Below are 23,171 nucleotides of genomic sequence, written 5' to 3'. Positions count from 1 at the left end.
AAATAGGGCAATGAAATGAAATGAAAATTGTTTATTGTGACAAGTAGGCTTCAAATGAAGTTACCGGGAAACGCCCCGAGTCGCCACATTCCGGCGCCTGTTCGGGGAGGCTGGTACAGGATGCAAGCAGCATGTGTATTGACACAATGCATCTCCTTTCTTTTCAGAAAACAAAATCAATAAACAAGGAGGCATACTGTACAATCCAGTCCGGTCTGGAAAAATAAAGTCATCCATTACATGCCAAGAGCCAAAACAAATTATCCCCATAAGAGACAAAAGTTGACAGTTCAGAAAGATAGACTGCTGGTAACTCAAAAGCATGAAACACATCTTATGTCTGTGAACCTATTCAATTTTTCAGAAATTGAGTGAGTGATGTTTGTACATGGCCATATACTTCCAAAAAAACATGGCCTGCTTGACTGCTCTCTTAACTTTCAAGTCCAAAGTCAACATAATGGCCACAGAGGAGATATTATCCAGGCACTTGGAAACCAAGAAAGTTCAATTCATTAACATATAAGGCACTAAAAGTGACTGTGCAGGGTTCATTTTGTGAATGAATTTCATTATTAACAGGCCAGTCAGTACATAATGGATTTGAATTTTAATTGCATGCTTAATTCTAAAATAGATTAGTAACTGCCTGGGAGAACTGGCATTGAGAAACTGTCAGCATGTTACATCTTGGGTGTTAAAAAAACAGAAAAAGCCCCTTGAAAATATATTATTTGGTTGGACCACAGTATGTGAAAATGACACCTTTGTTTTCAATGCTTATACTATGTTGCAATGAAAATAGAACTGATTATAACGAGAATGAGTGAATTTCCCAAAACCAAGTGCTCTCGTGGCATTTATATATCATGCAATTCAGTGTCCAATTTAATCTCAAAATCATTGTGGTCATCATGAAATTAAGTGAGTGCAAATCATTCTGTACAGACAAGACCTTGGGACACAGAGGAGATTTACTACTCGAATGTATCACGGTTGAGGAACTTACTTATGGGATTGTTCTCTTTACAGCAAGAAAGGTCCAACAGAGATGGAATAGATAGAGGTGTTCAAAATTATGAAGGGTTTCAATAAGGGAAGAGGAAGAAATTGTTTCCACTGACAGGAGGTTGGTAATTAGAGTTCACATATTTAAGAATATGACAAAAGAAAAAGGTGAGATTGTTATTTCCCAATGAACTGTTACAATATGTAATGAACTGCCTGAAAGGATAGTGGAATAATTTCAACAGTACCTTTTAAAAGAGAATTGGGGGGCAGCACGGTGATGCAGTGGTTAGCATTGTTGCCTCACCACGCCGAGGTCCCAGGTTCGATCCCAGCTCTGGGTCACTGTCCGTGTGGAGTTTGCACATTCTCCCCGGTTTGCGTGGGCTTTGCCCCCACAACTTAAAAGATGTGCAGGGTAGGATAGGCCACTCTAAATTGCCCCGTAATTGGAAAAAATGAATTAGATACACTAAATTTATTTTAAAAAAGGAATTGAATAGAAAGTTGCAACGGAATATTTGCATGTTTATGGAGAAAGAGGAGAATGCAACAAATTGGATAACTTTTCAAATAGCCAACATATGCACAATAGGATAAATAGAATCATACAGAACTGTATGATTCTAACTTTAAAATCACATGCTCAACATAGTTCAGTACAGCACAGAACAGGCCCTTCGGCGCTCGATGTTGTGCCGAGCAATGATCACCCTACTCAAACCCACGTATCTACCCTATACCCGTAACCCAACAACCCCCCCCCCCCCCCCCCCCAACTTTACTTTTAAGGGCACTACGGGCAATTTAGCATGGCCAATCCACCTAACCCGCACATCTTTGGACTGTGGGAGGAAACCGGAGCACCCGGAGGAAACCCACGCACACACGGGGAGGACGTGCAGACTCCGCACAGACAATGACCCAGCCGGGAACCGAACCTGGGACCCTGGAGCTGTGAAGCATTTATGCTAACCACCATGCTACCGTGCTGCCCCCTAATGTGCTATCATTGTGCCATGTGGCAGCACAGATAATGGAAATCAGGAATATGAACACAATATTTGAAAGAGCCATTGGAGCTTACTTCGTTCATCTCAGACGGCGCTGATTGTGCCTCCCCAGGGTCTTCAGGCGTCTTCTGTATTAAGTCCAAGTTTCTGAGCTGTTTAGAAGAGTTGGGAGGATGACAGCCTTTTATACGAGGATCTTGGTGTCAGCATGAATGTTGCAGTCATCAAAAACTCTCGTCCACAGGCGTCCAAAAGAGGTGTTATGGGATTGGATGCGAAGTTGGATCTCAGCATCGATATCAGCCTTAGTGGAAAAGGTGGCTCCCACGGTGTGGGAATTGTTCCACATTTGAGAGGGCTTCTCCACTGATCTTGATGGAGGGAAAGGCCAGACCTTGCCCAGGGGGCAGGTTGCTAAAGGACTCAAATCTTCTTGAGGTTAAAGCTGAGACTGACCTTTTGGCATGCTTCCAGGAAGGTTCCTTCACAGATTACTTCTAACCGGCGCAGAAACCTAGACTACGTACAAACTACTTCAAGAACATGGAGAGATATACCAACACTGTCTGAGACAAATTCTCTGCATCAATTGGAGAACAGGGGTACTAACATAAATTTCCTTGATGGAGCCAAGAGCACCAGCATCGAGGCTATGATCATCCGAAACCAACTCTGCTGGACCAACCATGTGTTTCAGACGTCAGACTCCCGACTTCCAAAGCAAAACTTTTTTGCCCAGCTGAAGGAATGCTTCCGAAAGAGGAGGACTGAAGAAGCACTTCAAAGACACCCTGAAGGCTTATCGCAAGAAATGCAACATTGATGTCAATGCCTAGGAGACGCTTGCTCAGACAAGACCTACTTGGAGAAACCTCCTGATTGAAGGGACATGATGCTTCGAGGGCACTCGGCAGCAAGGAGACCCGGAAAAGGAATCTGAGAAAGAAATACCAACGATCTAGAGTCCACGGATCAATCCCACCTCTGGAAACACCTGTCAAGTGTGCAGTCAGGGCAACACGATGGTGCAGTGGTTAGCACTGCTGCTTCACGGCACCACGGTCCCAGTTTCGATCCTGGCTCTGGGTCACTGACCGGGTGGAGTTTGCACATTCCCCCCGTGTTTGCATGGGTTTCATCCCCACAACCCAAAGATGCGCAGGGTAGGTGGATTGGCCATGCTAAATTGCCCCTTAATTGGAATAAATGAATTGGGTACTCTAAATTTATTTTTTAAAAGTGTACAGTCAAAGGTGCGGCTCTAGGATCGGGTTCATCAGCCATGCAAGAACCAACAGAATCCGTGACTAGTAACACAGAATTTCTTAGGAGGAACTCGATAGTGAGTGGTCGCAAAAGGAGCTTCTCATATATACACAGATTTTAAGGTAAATATGGGAAACAAAGTATATCTCAGCTATAATAGCCTCAGAAACACACAGTCTGGATGTGGTAAGACACACTGCCCTCTCCGAACCCAAATGAATGTCTGCAGATTTCACCTCAGAAACCACCCCCCCAGATAATCCTCATACTGTGAGCTACCTTGTCTCACTGCACTTTGGCTTGCACACAAATGATTTCAAATTCTACTTTCAAAAAGACACTTCCAAATCTTCTTTTAAAGAACACTTTTCCTCTGCTGTTCATATTTTAAAAATCCACTTCAGAATTTCCAAACTATTCTTTCAAACAAAGCTTCTGATCCAGTTTTAATGAGGAATCCAGCATCCAGGTTTTACATGCCCCACTTCAGGATTTTTTTGTCTTGACTGTTGGACAAAGTCTTCACAATTATTTTAGCTATTGGTTCTCAGCCTGTATTCAGATGGCACCAAACCTTTGGATTTACCTTGGAAGTCTGTTTTTCCACTTTAAATCTGGTTGCTGTAGCTGTCTCTAACTCAATACACTTTATCTTCTTTTCCCATGAATTCTCCTGACCAGTACCTTGTTCAGCTTCTTTGGTCTCTGGACATCGTCCCAAGACATCTTTCTGTCCAAATTCCCTAGTTGTCTGAACTGTATCTGGTTCTTTGGGAAGTCTGCATTTTTGCAGTCCTTCTGTCCTGTCCAGTTTTTCTCCTGGTAGAGTTAAGAGATGTTCACTCCGTAGTATCCCATCTTCAACTGCAAATGGATTCAGCTAAAAACTAAATTTGAAAGCCATCCGACCTTAAAAGGGCTCCCGGTTGCTAAGCAGCGGCCTCATGTTTTGCCGGCTTTTACTTCCTGTTCACACCATTGCTTCCATTATGCTTTAAGAACTTCAGTTTGGAATTGAAACCAAAACCCCAACATAGCAAACACCTTTGTCCAGCAGGAATCCAACTACTGGCTTACCCTTCCTTAGACATAAACACTAAATTAAACTAACTTAAAACTATACCTTATTTCTAATATTTACTGATACAAATATAAATCCGTCAAAACAATTTTTGTTTTCCTAAAAATACATATTCAATGACCGTACATGACCTCTGAGTATCCCAATGTGCTTTACAGACAATTTGGACACAAGGTCTCACAAATAGCAATCTGATAATGTCGAGATAATCTGTTGCAGTGAGGTTGGTTAAGAGATAGATGACAGCCAGGACACCACGCAGCACTTCTTCTCAACTCTCAAATAAGCAAAATACTGCAGATGCTAAATCCAAAACAGGAACAATCCGTCCAGGATTACAGGTATCCTCAGACTGCTATTTACACCGCGTTCTGAGATCCACACAGAGTACCATGCGCCACCATATACACACTGGACTTCTCTCTCCAGCTCCACTGACTCACCCTTTCCCAAAGCTGTCCTTGATTCCAGTCCCATTTTATTCTTCATCTCATCCGTGCCTTAACAAGAAGACTTTTATCTTACCTTTACAGTGTTAAAGAACACAAGCCCCAGCAACTTACTGATATCACTGTCCACCTGGGACACTGCAGAACTTCAACACCCCTCAGATCCCATTCCTTCTTCTAAACACAGCTCTTGCCGTGTATTCACAACACACACTGACCTGCCCCTCTCTGATGCTGAACGTTCTCAGTAAAGGTCTCAGTTTCATCCCATTACATCTTCACCTGAATTAAGTTCGGGCTCAGCATTGAACTCTTCTTCCATTACCTCTGTCTCCGTCCTCACTTCTTTGGGCATCCTTCTCCCATTCAATAGATCCTTTCACCCGCCTCCAGTATTCTCCCCCCACCTGGACCCCACCATCTGGCCTCCTACCTGCTCTTGATCTTATCACTGAGAACTGTTGACGCAGCATCAGCCATCTCAATTTCCCTGCCCCTCTCACCCATTCGAAACTGCCCCCCTCCAAGTTTGGTGCATTCTGTTCTCTTTGGTCCAACCCTGACTTTGTGATCAAGCCTGCTGACAAGGGTGATGTCATTGCTATTTGGCTTATTGTCCTCTACCTGTCAGACACTAAGCAACTACTCTCATACACTTCCTTGTAGATCCCCCTCCCCCTCACTAAAATCACAGAGATATGTACTCCCAGCAGGGATCACGATGTAAATCAGTAAGTGGAATATTTCTCCTTGATCATCCGTGGTTCTGAGGACAGTTTGGATTCACTTTTCAGGATTGCAACTTTGCTTTTTCTTTCTCAAAACAGGGTTAAAGAGAGTATCTCTGAATTGCAACGCATTTTTTCCCTTCAAAATTCAAGTTCAGGACTCTTCTATTCTTTATTCTACTTTCACTCTGGAGACATCATACAAGGCACAGGTTTGGAGTGCTATGGAACATTCGCCCCTTGCTTGGATGTGTGCAGTTCCAACAATTCTCAAGATGCTCACACCATCCAGAACAAAACAGCTAACTTGCTTGGCACCCGTTCCACAGACACCGACTCCCTCAACCACCGACACACAGCAGCAGTGTATACAATCTATAAGATAGTCTTCAGAAACTCACCAAGGCTCTTTGAATAGCACCATCCAAATCCACAACACTGCGATCTAGAAGAAGGGCAGCCGATACATGGAATCACCATCACCTGGAAGTTCCCCTCTAAGCCATTCACCATTCTGACTTGGAAATATATCGGCGTTCACTGTTGTTGAGTCAAAGTCCTGGAACTTGCACTCTAACAGCACCATACCCTGGCAGCACTTCAAGAAGGCAGCTTACCACTGCCTTCTCAGGGCAATTAGGGATAGGCAATAAATGCCGGCCAAGCCAGAGACACCCATGTCCCTTAATTTAATTTTTTAAGATTATTAAAGCAAATTCATTTTGACGAGCAATTTTAGTTGCAGGAGTGGAACTTAAGGATGGTGAACGAACAGTGCTGCAGCATTCTGCGTGGAACTAACCCAAGACCTTTGAAAAGCTATGTCCTGGGGGTGATGGTAGCATTGAGGGGTAGCCCAGAAGAGGAGGGTGTCCTGGAGCTCCAATAACCCAGGGAGGGGGCCTTCAGAGTGAGCTGGGGGAAAGTTTAAATGTCACTTTCCCACCCTGCCAGCACTTGCCACCCTAAACATCAAGGCTGGGCGGGTTAAGGGCCATAAGTAGTCTCACAAGGCCCTTAATAGGTGTATGGATAGCTTTCCAACATGAGGCCTTGTCTGCCCAAGCATGAAATTGCGTCTGGGTTTGGGCAGGCAGGTTCTCACTGTCTCAGAACCCACCTTGGCGAGGGGGAATGGGAAAATTCTGCCCCAGGCATTTTCAGCCATTTTAACATGGAAACTGTAAGTGCCCTGCCTGTTGAATCGCTTATTTCCTATTTCTTTTATTTTATGGTTACCGTTTTTGGTCCGTGGTTCTTTAATGGAGACACATCTTTAAACTGAAAAAGTGAATAACTCAAAAGTTGCTTAATAGTACACTGTGGTATGAGGTTTTAGATTTCGAACAGCAGAACCCAGACTTCGTGACACCCAAGAGATTGGAGGGATTTGGATTGATTGGTTGGCTGGTGCCCAATGGATTGGCCAGGGACAGTATCCTGCCCAGCAACAGACAACAAATGGGTCTTGCCATGTGGGATTTACTGAGGAGCCAGCAGAAAGCTTCTGGACTCTCAAAGGGAGGCTGCATTGTTCTCTTCCTTGCTTTCGCTTAAATGTTGGCTGCTTACGAATTTACAGAGAAGACACTGGACCCTCAAGGTGGAAGCATCTCTCCCTCTGATCCGCTGCTTACTGCCTAAAGGCAGATGTCTCCAGACCCAAGGGGTCTTCAATGAAGACCATTACAGACTGAAGGCAAAGATATCCAATTATAGGCCTAGACTGAAGAAAGAATCTAACTGGAAGACAGCCATCTGAAACAAGGAGGGGGGGGGTTTAAGAAATTATAGTTGACCAGTTGTATTTGTTGCTTTTTAGTTATAATTATTGTTAATAATAAGAGTTCATTGTGTTTAAATTTACAAACCGGGTGACTAGTTATTGGGCAGCCGAAGAATTCGGGTATTTTCAAAATTAAAAGTTAATTTCAACTGTGTTGTAACTCCAGGTCAAGTGGGGCTGAAATTGACTGCACACTAGCCCAGGGTGTAATAAACTTCATTTTTGAGGAATTTCTGTGCCATTTTTTACTTCTTTCCAAAAACCAATATAATTATTTTTTGGATATGGCTCCAAAGGGACTAGAGAACCTTGGTGCTTCACTCAAATGGCCATTCTTCATGTGTAAGCCTTGACAATTACTATCAAGAAGCAAGGTACACCTAATCATTGGATTATGGGGAACAAACGGACGGTAGCTAAATTGGCTGCTGACACAAAGGTGGATAGGAAAAGTAAGTTGTAAAGAGGACATAAAAAGTCTGCAAAGAGATATAGATGGGTTCAGTGAGTGGACAAAACTTCGGCAGATGGGAGTATAATGTGGGAAAATGTTAACTTGCCCACTTTGGCAGCAAGAGTAGAAAAGCATTATATTATTTTAAAGGAGAAAGATTTCAGATCTCTACAGTAGAGGGAATTGAGTGATCTGGTACACGAATCACAAAGTTAGTATGCAAGTCCAGGAATTGAGTAGGAAGGCAAATGGAATGTTGGCATTTATGGCAAGAGAAATAAAAGTAGCAAAATTTGCTGCAGTTGTACAGGGCCTTAAGAGTGCGGGTTACATAAAGCTGCAATGGTATACTTATGAAGCACTGTAATATAGTTCATCTTTTCTTGTTCACTAACATTTGTATTAGATGTTAGTCAGCAAACTCTGTAACTCTACTCAGTACCCACTCCCCATGCTTCTAAACAAAAAAATTAAAGTTAGGATCTATCAGTTCACAGGATCTGACTTGTCCAGGAGTGAGACCAGCTGAGACTGTAACACAGTCACCAGTAACAAGAGGAACACAATGGGTTTCTTCCCCTCCTTGTCTGGTGTGCTGAGGCTAACTATAAAGTTTTCTCTGGCCAGCTAAGTCAAGGCAGGTGAGGTGTTATACACAGGTACTTCCCAATATGGCACAGCTGCTCGCTGGTTAAACTTTATAAGCCACTGGAGAAGTCATTGAAATATTTGTCCATAGGTTGTGCAGTTTTCATTACTAAAATATTGTTACAGTTGAAATACAAATCAACACTGTAAACTCTTACCTTCCTGTGTCCCTCTTATTAAAACTAGCCACTTTACAAGCTTTATGTGTCTTTTCAACACTTTCAGGGTAGCTCTTTTTTGTTAGTAAACTCTTCACTTTTTCCTTGCCTTTCATAAACATAGATCTTTCCTGGTCAAGAATTAGTTTATTTACAACTAGATTAACTTATGGACCATTCCAATACCTAAATTATAACTTCTTTTTATTCAGCTGTGAATTGCCGAATTCACCTCTTGCCGATTCGCATGATCTAGTTAATGAGGCAAATTCGGTCAAAAGACACAGATACAAATTCCCACTCAGTGGTTCAGCACAGCATCTACACAGAAGTCAAAATATGCAAACAGACCGTTTCATCTACCACTCAGTGTCGATGTTTACCTCTTATGCAGGCAAATGAACACGATCACACATCTATACTCTATTTCTATATCACTTCATCTATCTATCCAATCTAATCTTCAATGCTCATGTATTCAATGCATCAACAATGTGACCTGGAAGTGAATGCCAGAGACCCATAATTTTCAACTCGCTTCTAAACTTCTCTCATTTGTTCTTGCATCCATAACCTCTCATTCTCAAGTTCTCAACTGCTAGAAACAGCCAACTTCTATTTATCCTTTTATGAGCTTCAGCATTTCTGTTGGAATTCCGAATTATCTGCATTGTTCTAACAAAATAGCCTCGATTCTACGTTTTTTTCTGTATTTCTATTTCTTCATTGTATGGCAGACGGTCGCTTAAACACATATTTTCAGTTCACGGGAGAAGAAAAACATGGGGCAAAATAGGATGAAAAATATTTTGGTGACAAATTAGATGTGACATTACAGTTCAAGTTGCTACTTCCTCCTCCTCCTCCAAAAAACATGACAACCACAATGACTTAGGAACCCTAATGAAACAAAAGTGATTCATTGCACTGTTAAACCCACAGATGGTTCCACTATGGCTATATTTCTCCAACATGCTTACGCAGTTTTAGGTTCATCTCCCTAATTTACCAGAATAAAGATTTCAACAGATGACCTAACTCCCAGCAGCACGAAGGGCACCATATGGATCCTGTTTTATTCAGCAAAGTAATCAGGAAATCCAAGTTATTTAAATTACTTGGCACTTAAATATTTTACGTGTATAAGCAGAACTGTTAAAAGGAAGAAAATAAAGTTGGATCATTGGCATAAAACAAAATTAATATTAATTGCATTTAAAAAATGTTGCATAATCTTGACTTGGCAGCATTATGACACAATGGTCTAAAGGAGCAAAGGGAGATTCGGCCTCTATGTACATAAGAACATAACAAAATATTACACATCAACCGCACAACTGGATTGCTCACAGCTGCAAAGTTTGTGAGGCCGCCAAGTATATTGCAATAATAAATGATTGAAAATTCATTAACAGAAATAGACTTGAACAGAAAATGTAATTTTCAGTCCACATAAACATGCTTAAATGTGTAACGTAAAAGACTTAATTTGATAACTAAAGTTAAGTTAACTCATCTGTCTTCAGCAGAAAGCTGAAATACTGAAAAAACACCAAAGCCTACAATCTACATTTTTTCAAATGCCACATGCAATGGTTCAAAGCAAATGCTGCCAGGCATTTTTACTGTCCCATCGCAAAACCTTTTCCTCGCCCACAAATTACAAAGGAACTCCTTGCAAGGTCTCCGGTTTCTTCCCCCATCAACCAGAATGTCTGAAAATGTGTATTTATTAACAGGAACTGGCAGGAACAGCAGTTTTGCAGTGACAGCTTTGAATGAGCAACCTAGAGGTCGTGATCTCCAATTCTTTCAGAGCAAGTTAAGATTAGTTCTGCTAATTAATCAGCTGACATTAGAAAATTGAGCACTTAATAAAAACCCAACTGTTTCAGGAAATAGAACCTGCCTGCTTACTCCAAGAACCCCAATCCTAAACAGGTCAAATGCCATATAGGCAACAAATACCATAATGCCCGCTCCCAATAACAAATAAAACTTCAAAATCTTCATAGCTGTGTATACTTGTATTTGCATCTGACCCCCAACCAATGCCGCAAATGATGCCATCTTCAGCAAGCTTCATGCCGCCCTTCCACTCCCAAGTACCTCGCCAAAAACTAAATGTCAAGTCAGATTTTGTTGCCATTATGACATGAGTAGAGATAATCCAAAATGTTTTATCAGTGGCCAATGGTTTTAGAATTTGAAATAAGTAGTTTAAAATTTATCTCGAGGAAGCCGTGCCATACCCATCATATGAACTGCAACAAACCTCGTGGAAAATAAGACCAACTCAAATTATCAACTTCCCAAAAATTATGTTATGAAGCAGGTTTCAGTGAGTTGTTCAAATTCCCCTTGAAAAAGGAAGCTCTGAGTTGGCCAAATTTTCGAGTTGGCAAAGGAAACGTAATCCAGATTAATTGACAGGAAAGGATTCAAATACCAGGCAGTACACATTAAAAATTAAGAAATTAGGAACAAGAGGTGAAACTTTTCATACAAAGGGCATCAATATTTTGGACTAAATTAACAGGAATGACCACTGAAGTTGGAAGGATAAATTGTGCAGTTCTGGAGAAAGAAAGAATTGAGGAATCTGCTGAGATGTCAAGTAAGTGTGGCTGATCGAGTGAAAAATCAATTTGACTGTTGTTCACTGTAGAATCCAATAAAGAGACACACAGGAATGCACAGTAGGATGTAAAATGAACACAGATTTATTTGGTACACGTAACTGATTCTCCTCGTCCTGAAGGGTCATCCGCCCGGACCTGCACCCAGGTTGGGGTTTTTATACAATGTGGTTCCCCGTTGTTAAGGGAAAGGCCCACCCTGTTTTACCTGGGGAGTTCATACTCCGTGGTAGTCACGGGAAACAGATGGTGCATAGTCTGTGACCTCCGAGGGAGTCATCACATTCACAATGATATTTTCCAGTTCTTAAAAATTCTGATTCAACTGGATTGAGCAAACACCAGTTTGATTTGTAATACTCAACATTGAATGAAGGGCAAAAATAAAACGATTTCTTCATACTGTATTTATTTATTTATTCTTCCAGATGTTGGCGATGGCAAGGCCAACATTTATTGCCATACCTAGTCGCCTTCAAGGTGCCTTCTTGAACAACTGCAGGCCATATGATGAAAGTGCTCCCACAATGTTTAAACGGCAGCCCCTTTAGTGCTTCTCCACCCCCCCACTTGCGGGTGTACTGGGAAAATCTCGCTTTTGCTCATGTTGAGTTTGTAGCCCGAGAAGGCTCCAAACTCTTTCAGGAGCGCAATGATTCCGTCCATGCTGCTCTGTGGGTCCGAAATGTAGAGGAGCAGGTCATCTGCATAGAGTGAGACTGTGCTCTCGGCCTCCCCTTCGGATCCCCCTCCATCTTTTTGCAGCTCTGAGCGCGATTGCTAGTGGTTCGATCGCTAAGGCGAACAGCAGCGGGGACAGTGGGCACCCTTGTCTGGTGCCCCTGTGCAGTTGGAAGTATTGGGAGTTGGTATTGTTGGTCCGTACGCTCGCCATGGGAGCGTTGTATAGGAGCATCATCCAGGAGGTGAACCCTGTTTCAAGCCCGAACCGCTCCAGTACCTCTATGAGGTATTTCCATTTGACTCTGTTGAAGGTCTTTTCTGCTCCTCGGGAGACGATCGCCTCTTGTGTTCTCTCCCCGGAGGCGGTCATTATCACGTTCAGCAGGCGCCTGATGTTCGAGGTAAGCTGTCTACCTTTGACGAAGCCCGTCTGGCCCTCTGTGACCACCCCAGGTACACAGTCTCCTAGCCTTTTGGCTAGGATTTTGGCCAGTATTTTGGCGTCTGCGTTCAGCAGTGAGATGGGTCTGTATGACCCACATTCCGTTGGGTCTGTCGTCTTTCTTAGATATCAGCGAGATTGAGGCCTGTGCTAGCGTGGGTGGCAGTGTGCCCCCGAGTTTGTGAACATCTCCCGCAGGTGCAGGGCCAGCGCTGTCGCGAATTTTTTGTAGAAGTCTGCCGGGAATTCGTCTGGTCCCGGCGCCTTCCCCGCCTGCATGGAGCTAATGCTCTCCATGATCTCTCCCAGTGCTAGTGGTGCTTCCAGGCCCCGTTTTCTGCCCTCCCCCACGACTGGAATGTCCAGTCCATCAAGGAACCATTTCATCCCAGACTCTTCCCTTGGGGGCTCTGAGGTGTACAGCTCTTGGTAGAAGGCCTTGAAGGTTTTGTTAATCTTTTCTGGTTCTGTTTCTAATGTGCTTCTGGTATCCCTGATTTGTGCAATTTCTCTGGTGGCTGCCTGCTTTCTCAGCTGGTGTGCCAACAGGCGGCTGGCTTTGTCTTCGTGTTCGTACAGGGACCCACGCGCTTGGCGGAGTTGGTGCACTGCTTTCCTGGTGGAGATCAGGTCAAAGTTCAATTTTGAGCAGAACTTTGACACATGATGCTCTGGGTGATAGAGGTTGTGGGTTTGAGTGGTGCTGCCAAATAAGCCATGATGAGTACTGCACCCCGTGGACACACTGCTACCATGCTGCACTGACAGTAGAGTTTAAATAATTGATTGGGTGCCAATCAAACATGAAAAGTAGGAGCAGAAGACCACACTGTCCTTTGAGCTGATCCGCCATTCATGGTTGATCTGCCAGTGAATGTCTACTTTCTCTCCCGTTCTCCACGTATATTGATTCCGAGAGCATAAAAATCTGTCTGTCCAAGCCTTAATTATTATATTCAATGATAGGGTATCCACAACCTTCTGGGATAGAGAATTCCATAGAGTCACAGCCCTTCCATAAAGGCCAACATGCCATTTTACTTCACGAGTGCTTTCTGTACATATATGCTAACTGTGTGTCCTTGCACGAGTGCATCAAATCTCTCTAATCATTTAGAAATTAAGAAATATTCTGCTTTTCTGGTCTTACTTCTTCCTATCAAAGCGGAAACTTCAGACTTAGCAAAAGCATACTCCAGTTGACCATTTGTACTGTCAGCAAACTTGGATACATGACTTTTCTCTTCATCTAAGTTATCAACGCAGACTGTAAATAGCTGAGACCTCAGCACTGACCTTTGTAGCATTGCAGTAGTTAGTCTGCCAACTTGAAAAAGTTCATTTATCCCAACTCATTGCTTCCTGCCCATGAACAAAACCTCTATCTGTGCTCACATATTACCTCCAACCCCTTATGCCTATATCTTGCATATCAGCTTTGTATGGCACATTATCAAATGCCTTTTAGAAATCAAAGTATGCAACATGAGCTGGTTCCCCTTCATCTATCCTACCAATGCCATAAATTTGCCCAATTTCGCAAAAACATGTATTGTTAAGTCTATCTCAATAATAGATTCCAGCACTTTCTCAGCAACTATGTCGGGCTAACCGACCTGTAGTTTATTTTTTCTCTCACCCTTCTTGAATAGCAGTGTCACATTTGCTAATCTGGGGGATTTTGGAAAATTACAACCAGTGTATTTACTTTCTCTAGCCACCTCTTTTAAAATCCTCAGATTTAAGGTGATTGTCAGATATCTGGAATTTTTGGTGTTTAGTCCCTTAAGTTTTTCCAATATTTTTTGCCTGCTGACGTTAATTATCTTAAGTTCCTCACTCTTGTTAGCACCTTGGTTACCATCTATTTCTGGTATGTAATTTGTGTCTTCTACTGTGAAGACAGACACAAAATATTGGTTGAATGACTCTGTATTTCCACGCACACCATAATTTCTTCTGCCATTACTTCTAAGGGACCAATGTTTATTTTACCCACTTGCGACCTCTAATGGACCAAAGTTTATTTCACTCACTTTTTTATATATCAAAGCTCCTACAATTTGTTGTTAATACTCCTGGTTAATTTACTCTCATTTTTTTCTCTCTTTTAATAACTTGTGGTTGCCCTTTGCTGGTTTCGAAAACACTCTCAATCCTAGATTTGCTACTATTCTTTGCAATAACATAAGCCTCTTCTTGTCATCCAATACTGCAGGAGCTCCGCACACCCGGAAGTACAAAAAGATTTAATTAGAAAAAAAAACACCTAACAATATTACAGACTGTAGACAATGCCAGGGCTCAAAGCAAACAGATGACGATGTTGACTACCCAGACAGCGAGCCTCCAGTCATGATAAAGGTTGCTAGATTGAAATGAAAAAATGAAATGAAATGAAAATCGCTTATTGTCACGAGTAGGCTTCAATGAAGTCACTGTGAAAAGCCCCTAGTCGCCACATTCCGGCGCCTGTCCGGGGAGGCTGGTACGGGAATCGAACCGTGCTGCTGGCCTGCTTTGGTCTGCTTTCAAAGCCAGCGATTTAGCCGAGTGAGCTAAACCAGCCCCTGATTGATGCAGTGGAACAGCAACACGCAAAAGTAGAAAGAGAGAAATATGTGCTAGAGCGGCAGATGAGCACATCAGTTCACATGCAGAAGAAAATGATCTGCATATGGATCAAAATGCAGAGCTTATAAAAAAACAATCACTGGGAAAAGATGTGCAGAACAAAGAAAAGATGTTAACGAGTTATGAAAGAGCAACAGGGCAAATTAAAAGGAAAAGAAACAAAAACATCTATACCCTAGAAGATGAAAACAAATTTGAAAACACAATAAACATGGGAACCATACAAGTGCATGAAAAGTCTGGCTCTGACAGTTCCCAAAAAACAAACATTTGCACAACAATTCATTACCACAACCAGAAATGTGAAGCTGAGGTTTGACACTGGATTACAGACTATCATCCAATTTAGATAATACCAGATAAAAGCAAATTACTGTGGATGCTGGAATCTGAAATAAAATGCTGGAAAATCTCAGTCGGTCTGGCAGCATCTAGAGGGAGTGAAAAGAGCTGTTAACATTAGCTCTTTTCTCTCCCTACAGATGCTGCCAGACTTGCTGAGATTCAACCAAATCAGAGGGCCTCACAATGGGAAGGTGTTAACCGTCATTTTTGTCACTGAAACAGATGGTTCTGCGATGATGGGATTAAGCAGCTGCGAAGAACTGAAGTTAATTTAGTAAATCATAAAATGAAGGTGGCAATAGTGATAGTTGACGGTAGGGCGTTCATTTAAAATTGCCCTGCAGTCAGAAGCAAGAAAGTGATCACCAAAATCTCAAAGCCTACAGACTTGGTACGTTCCACTGTTCTGAGAAACAGCAAGCAAAGCCAAATGAATGGATTGCAGTCATATTCTGAAATTCTCACGGCCAATTTTGAAGAACACTAAGAGTTCTCGACAGAAAAGGAGAGCTCATTTGCAAGATCTGGCAGCGAAAGTTAAGATTCCCAGAAACTTGCAGCACTCCAAGATGGAAAATTAGAAATAAAGTCACTGATCTGGAAAGCGGACAGAATGTGGCAATCTGAAAAGGATCATTTAGAAGAGAAACTTCAAACTGTACTGTCAGCAGGAGAGGCAAACAAAGAGAGATCCTGAACTTCAGGTTAAAACTTTAACATCACATGCTTTAAATAGGCAAACTTGAAACAGCAAAGAGTGACAATGTTAAGTTCAGACAGGAAATAAGTGTGCTGCAGATGCAGTTTAACATGATATGACAGTCAGAGAATGAGTTACTGGAGACCAATAATAAACCGTCAGGAATGCTGGATTGTTTAATAGAGGAAATACAAAGTATAAGAAGCCAAGCAGAGTGGCCACAGTAAAAAGCTGGGAAATTGGTGGACAGCAGGCATATAGAGAGGTCGGAAGAAAAATGTTGCTGCAGTGTCAAAGCAGAGCTTGAGAAGTACTACAAGTCCAAGACTGACTGCAGTACGTTATTTGTTTTTTAAAATAATTTTTATTAAGATTTTCAAAAACATATCAAAAACATAAAATAACAACAAGAAAGAATAGATAAGCACCCGGTATATTCAATAAACACATTTCTCCCTTCCCCCGCAACAACCCCCCCCCCCCCCCCCCCCCCCCCAATTTAATAATCCCCGCCATATCGTTGACCCAGGCCTCCACACTTGGGGGCCTCGCATCCTTCCACTGAAGAAGAATCCTCCACCGGGCCAGTAGGGACACAAAGGCCAGAACACTGGCCTCTTTCGCCTCCTGCACTCCCGGCTCCACTGCAACCCCAAAAATTGCGAGTCACCATCTTTGCTAATCCCTTCCAAAACTCCCCCAGCGCTGGGCATGCCCAAAACATATGGGCGTGGTTCGCTGGGCTCCCCGAGCACCTAGCACACCTGTCTTCGTCCCCGAAAAACCTACTCATCCTCGTCCCGGTCAGGTAGGCCCTGTGCAGCACCTTGAACTGTATGAGGCTAAACCTCGCACAGGAAGAGGAGGAATTCACTCTCTCCAGGGCATCCGCCCACGTCCCCTCCTCAATCTCCTCATGCAGTATGTTATTTAACTCAGAGGAGGCGCAGTGGTTAGCAATGCTGCCTCACACCGCCAGGGACCCAGGTTCGGTTCCGGCCTTCGGTGACTGTGTGGAGTTTGTATGTTCTCCCAGTGTCTGCGTGGGTTTCCTCCAGGTATTCTGCTTTCCTCCCTGAGACGAAAGATTTGCAGGTGAGGTGGATTGGCCCGGGGTTACGGTCGGTGCAGACTCGATGGGCCGAATGACCTCCTTCTGCACTGCAGAGATTCTATGAATTTTATGAAACATTTGACCATCTAAGCAATACTGTGAATAATGAATTTTTGAAACAAGAAAACCAGTTATAAAAGACTCGGAGGGTGTTCAGTTTAAAGATAAACATCAACTTTTGATGTTCTTTAGTTTAACGCACCTTGTTAATATTACCTAATGATTTGAAGTTGATATGGAGGCCTTATTTTAAAGAAAGGGGGATGTAATATAATTCACATCAAGTTTGTGTCAGACAGGGTGCCACATTTACTGCTATACTACAGCCAAGTGCCAAGCAACAATTTATCAGTCCATCAGCCAAATATAGAGCTGTAAGATATACACTTGATGGAGCTCCGGCATTATGAGTCTAAAAGTGATCATTCCAAACTTCAGGACAGATCACAAAACAGTCTAAGCATCTAGTATGACAAAAACACCTGCTATTCCTACTCTATCTAATGCTGCTGTAAACCTGGAGCCTGTTCGAACAACCACAATTAAATAAAACACACCCAGCGCAAGGCCATTGGCGATTCATAAGTAAAAAGATACCTTCAAGTAGAAACTCCACGTGGACTCATTAGAAAAATGGCTTAACATTTTCTCTCTTGTGGAATTAAAATGTTTAATCTTACAAGTGGCTCCTACCTGTATTGAAGTCCAGCTTGGACATTTGCAGAGCATACGCTTCACAGTCTTTTTTACTGAAGCTGAAGATGATAACAGGTTGAAAATTCCTTTCCATGATCATCTTTACAATTTTGAATACGGTTAATGGTCCTGCAAGTCAGAATAACATCATTTTACATGTATCAATGCAGTTAAATAAAACTTTGATGTATTAAAATAAGTCATACAATGTTACTAATGTTACAATTTCAAACAAAACATGTAATCAAACATTTCCAAATACAAGCTATAAAGCAGAAAGTAGCAGCTGTGGTTCCTTATTCTAGGAATGGAGAATGATGATTTCCCCAATGACAATGTAGATGTGGCATTTGGCTACAAAAGGTTCACCATATCTGAAATGACTGCTTGATTAAACTTTCTCTTCCCTTGCACCTACAAATATGTTTTATTATTGGCTTGAAGTCTGGAGATTCTAATTCCAAGACAGAAATGGCACTGACTTGGCATGAGAATTTTTAGCCATTACTTTTGTAGATTCTCGGTTTCAAACACAGATTAATTTGAAAGTCATGTCCTGTAAATATACAAAAAATATTCCCAATTTGGTCTCGACAATGCCGGTTTTGTAATTGTGGCTATTATTTTGTCAATCATTTTGTGTTTTGTCTTCTGAATATTCTGATCAAGAGGTTGAGATTGAAGCTATTGTTCGACGGGGAGAGATCAAGTAGAAGGAGCCTCTACTCTCTAGAGTTAAGAAGAATTAGAAGTGATCCCATGGAACAGGAGGGTTCTGAGAGGGTTCGACAGGGTAAATACTGAATTGCTGTTTCCATGGCTGGAAAGTCTAGAATTTGGGGGCAATTGCAGGGTAAGGAGACATCTATTTCAGACTGAGATTACATTTCCTCATGGTGAGTTGTGATTCGTTAGAATTCGGCAGCTCAGAGGGCTGTGGATGCTGAGTCATTGAGTATATTCCAGACTGAGATTGATAGAAGTTTGGACTCGTCAGGGAATTGATGACTATGGGGTTCAGATGGGAAAATGGAACTGAGGTCAAGGATTAATCATGATGTTATAAATGGTGGAGTTGGGTCAAGAGGGCCATGGGGATTACTTCTATCGCTTCTATTCTTAATTTATTTCAGCAGTAGCACTGCTGCCTCACGGCGTCGAGGTCCCAGGTTCGATCCTGGCTCTGGGTCACTATACGTGGGGTGTTTGCACATTCTCCCCAAGCTTGCATGGGTTTTGCCCTCACAACTCAAAGATGTACAGAATAGGTGGATTGGCCACGCTAAATTGCCCCTTAATTGGAAAAATGAAAATGAAATGAAAATCGCTTCTTGTCACGAGTAGGCTTCAATGAAGTTACTGTGAAAAGCCCCGAGTCGCCACATTCCGCCACCTGTTCGGGGAGGCTGGTACAAGAGTTGAACCGTGTTGCTGGCCTGCCTTGGTCTGCTATAAAATCCAGCAATTTAGCCCAGTGTGCTAAACCAGCCCAATGAATTGGGTACTCTAAATTTAAAATATATATATTTCAGCAGAGGGAGAAAATCTGATCCACCAATTGGAGTTAGATTTAAGGCTCTGCTTATCTTTCAGGTGATTTATGCTGTGTCCAGCATAGGAGTGCTGGTTACTAACATCAAATACAGAATGCAAAATGTTCCCAAATTGACACCATCAAGTAATTAACATCAGTTTTACGCAGTATTTTGGTGCCCACTCAAGTTTAATTTTGTCATCACAGAATGGTTACATCAGAGGACTCCATCTGGCCCATCAGGTCTGCGCCGGCTGCCTGAATGAGCAATTCATTTAATGCCTCTCCCCCACCTTCTCCTTTGCAGATAATAATCCAATTCCCTCTTAATTGTCTCACTTGACCCTACCTCCACCACCTAAGGTGGTGCATTCCAGATCCTAACCACTCACTGTATGAAAAAGTTTGAATGTCTCCATTGTTTCTTTTGAACCAGACTTGTCCAACCTGCAGCCCGCAGAATCAGTTTTCAAAATACTGGTAAGATGGCAAGTGGAGTGGAAGATTCTGCAAAGAGTTGCTCCTTTAATTATGCATTTGGTGCTGATACTGAGCCTACCTGCAGAAAATGTGACGGGAGCAGTAAACAAGGCAGCTATGAGTGTGCTGGGAAGAATGTGTTTTTCGTTTGGTTGGCTGGGACGGGAGTGACTGAGAGTGTGAGTGAGTATGAGGTGAGTGAGTGTGAGTATGAGGTGAGTGAGTGAGAGCACCTTGAGACCGGAGCAACATTTTCAACTTATCCATTTATTGCTTTATTTTTGCTCAGCAAGTTGTTTCTTTTCTTCATGCCACAACGTTTTTTTGAAATTCATATTTAATGTTGTTGCAGACCTTATCTTTATGACATCTGCTCATCGGCCCCTTGAGTAAGAATATGGAAATATGCCCCCCCCCCCCCCTCAAGCAAAAAGGTTGGTCAGGGCTGCTTTGTATTTTAAGTTTGTGCCCTCTCATTGTTAACCATTCTACTCTGTCCAGACCCATCATGATCTTAAATAGCTCTGTTAAATCTACTCTCAACCTTCTCTTTTCCAAGGAAAATTGTCCCAACTTCTCCAATCCATCTTCAGAACTGAACTTCCTCATTCTTGGAACCACTTTTGTGAATCTTTTCTACATACCATTTAATGCCTTTGTTTCTTTCAGAGATTGTGGTCCCAGAACTGGACAGAATATTCAATGCCCCTATTAATGAAGTCGAGGGCACTCTATGCTTTATTAACTACGTTCTTGTCCTGCCACCTTCAATGACTTGTGCACATATACACCCAGGTCCCTCTGCCCATGCAGCCCCTTTGGAATTGTACCCTTTAGTTTATATTATCTATCGATATTCTTCTGACCAACATGAATCACTTCACACTTCTCTGCACTGGATTTCATCTGCCACTCTATGCCCATTTCACCATTGTCTATGTCCTTTTGAAGTTCTACACTGTGCTCCTCAAGGTTTGCAATGCTTTCAAGTTTCGTAACATTCGCAAATGTTCAGATTGTGCTGCTACCAAAGTCTCGGACATTAATATACATCAAGAAAAGTGAGGGTCCCAACACTGATACCTGGGGAACCCCAGGACAATCCATGCATTGTTCAAAAAAACATCCATTAATCACGACTCTCTGTTTTCTGTCACTCATTCAATTTTATACCCATGTTGCTACTGTCCCTTCACCAAGTTAGTTCAACATGGTTTTCCCTTAACATATCCATGCCTAGCTTGCCTTACTTAATTCACATTTGCTCAATTGAGTACTAATTTTGTCCCAAATTTCTGTTTCTAGTAGCTTCCCCACCACTCAAGTTAAACTGACCTGCTGGGCTTATCTTTAAACCCTTTGGGGTCATGGGGAGAAAATTATCTAAACAAGAAAGAGAACATTGCATTCTAGCCCAAGTATTTGACAGTTGGGATCAAGGGTGTAAGGAATTTTGTTCCACACCACAAGACCACAATTACTTAGTCAAAATGTTTATGATTAAAAGGATCAGTCTTCCTTTAAATCCCAGAAACCTATCAGTGCAGTGTGTTCCTTAAATGTCTGCATTTACAAAGCACTACTGAAGCATTCACGTAGCAGTTCATGCAGCCCTGTATCAAATGCCTTTTGAATACCTAATGAATTTTGGAGTCCAGTCCTACCTGCATATAGTAGGCACAATCATGCTTAATATTATTTCTCTACTATATTCAGAAGAGGGTAAATCAATCTGAATGAAACAAGACACTGCAGAGGTTGAACTAAGAACATAATGGAAGAAGGCTGTACTGCTCCACCATTCGACAAGATCATAGCTAAACCTAAATTAACTTCATGTTCCTGCCCTATCCCCAAGTCTGATGATTGATTCGTTCATGCCCAAAAATTCATCACCCTTGATCTCAAATATACCCAGCAATTGAGAATCTACAGCCGTATGGGATAGAAAATGACAAAGATCCACATATAAAGGTATGCCAGCTTACAGTGGTGACTTTGTTTGCACTGAGTGCTGAATTTGGGTGCATTTGAGATAGAGATAGATAGAGAAATACAGCACAGAACAGGCCCTTCGGCCCACGATGTTGCGCCGAACTTTTGTCCTAGGTTAATCATAGAATTTTGGACAATTTGTCATGGCCAATCCACCCAACCTGCACATCTTTGGACTGTGGGAGGAAACCGGAGTACCCGGAGGAAACCCACGCAGTCACGGGGAGGATGTGCAGACTCCACACAGACAGTGACCCAAGTCGAAATCGAACTTGGGACCCTGGAGCTGTGAAGCAATTGTGCTATCCACAATGCTACCGTGCTGCCCTTAAGAAGTTAACCTACACTCCCTTATTCTACCCTAATTCAAGTACCTATCCAATAGCCGTTTGAAGGTCCATAAATTTTCCGACTCAACTACTACCACAGGCAGTGCATTCCATGCCCCCACTACTCTCTGGGTAAAGAACCTACCTCTGACATCCCCTCTATATCTTCCACCATTTATCTTAAATTTATGTCCCCTTGTAATGGTGTGTTCCACCCGGGGAAAAAGTCTCTGACTATCTACTCTATCTATTCCCCTGATCATCTTATAAACCTCTATCAAGTCGCCCCTCATCCTTCTCCGTTCTAATGAGAAAAGGCCTAGCACTCTCAACCTTTCCTCGTATGACCTACTCTCCATTCCAGGCAACATCCTGGTAAATCTCCTCTGCACCTTTTCCAAAGCTTCCACATCCTTCCTAAAATGAGGTGACCAGAACTGCACACAGTACTCCAAATGTGGCCTGACCAAGGTTTTGTACAGCTGCATCATCACCTCACGGCTCTTAAATTCAATCCCTCTGCTAATGAACGCTAGCACACCATAGGCCTTCTTCACAGCTCTATCCCCTTGAGTGGCAACTTTCAAAGAACAATGAACATAGACCCCAAGATCTCTCTGCTCCTCCACATTGCCAAGAACCCTACCATTAACCCTGTATTCCGCATTCAGATTTGTCCTTCCAAAATGGACAACCTCACACTTGTCAGGGTTAAACTCCATCTGCCACTTCTCAGCCCAGCTCTGCATTCTATCTATGTCTCTTTGAAGCCGACAACAGCCCTCCTCACTATCCACAACTCCACCAATCTTCGTATCATCTGCAAATTTACTGACCCACCCTTCAACTCCCTCATCCAAGTCGTTAATGAAAATCACAAACAGCAGAGGACCCAGAACTGATCCCTGCGGTACGCCACTGATAACTGGGCTCCAGGCTGAATATTTGCCATCCACCACAACTCTCTGTCTTCTATCGGTTAGCCAGT

At 42.5% G+C, this 23,171-nt stretch overlaps 1 protein-coding gene across 1 annotated transcript in view; it reads right to left on the bottom strand.

The window, feature by feature from the left end:
* Positions 1-23,171, bottom strand: part of mtrex (Mtr4 exosome RNA helicase) — a 187,309-nt gene that overhangs the window by 110,785 nt on the left and 53,353 nt on the right. The window contains exon 11 of the mRNA XM_038790909.1: positions 17,843-17,974. Coding sequence (XP_038646837.1) covers positions 17,843-17,974 — 132 coding nt within the window. The remainder of the gene's footprint in view (positions 1-17,842; positions 17,975-23,171) is intronic.

This window comes from Scyliorhinus canicula, chromosome 3, assembly GCF_902713615.1.
Source record: "Scyliorhinus canicula chromosome 3, sScyCan1.1, whole genome shotgun sequence".
Taxonomy (NCBI): domain Eukaryota; kingdom Metazoa; phylum Chordata; class Chondrichthyes; order Carcharhiniformes; family Scyliorhinidae; genus Scyliorhinus; species Scyliorhinus canicula.
The sequence above is the reverse complement of the archived record's forward strand: the minus strand, read 5'-3'. Positions and strand labels throughout refer to the sequence as shown.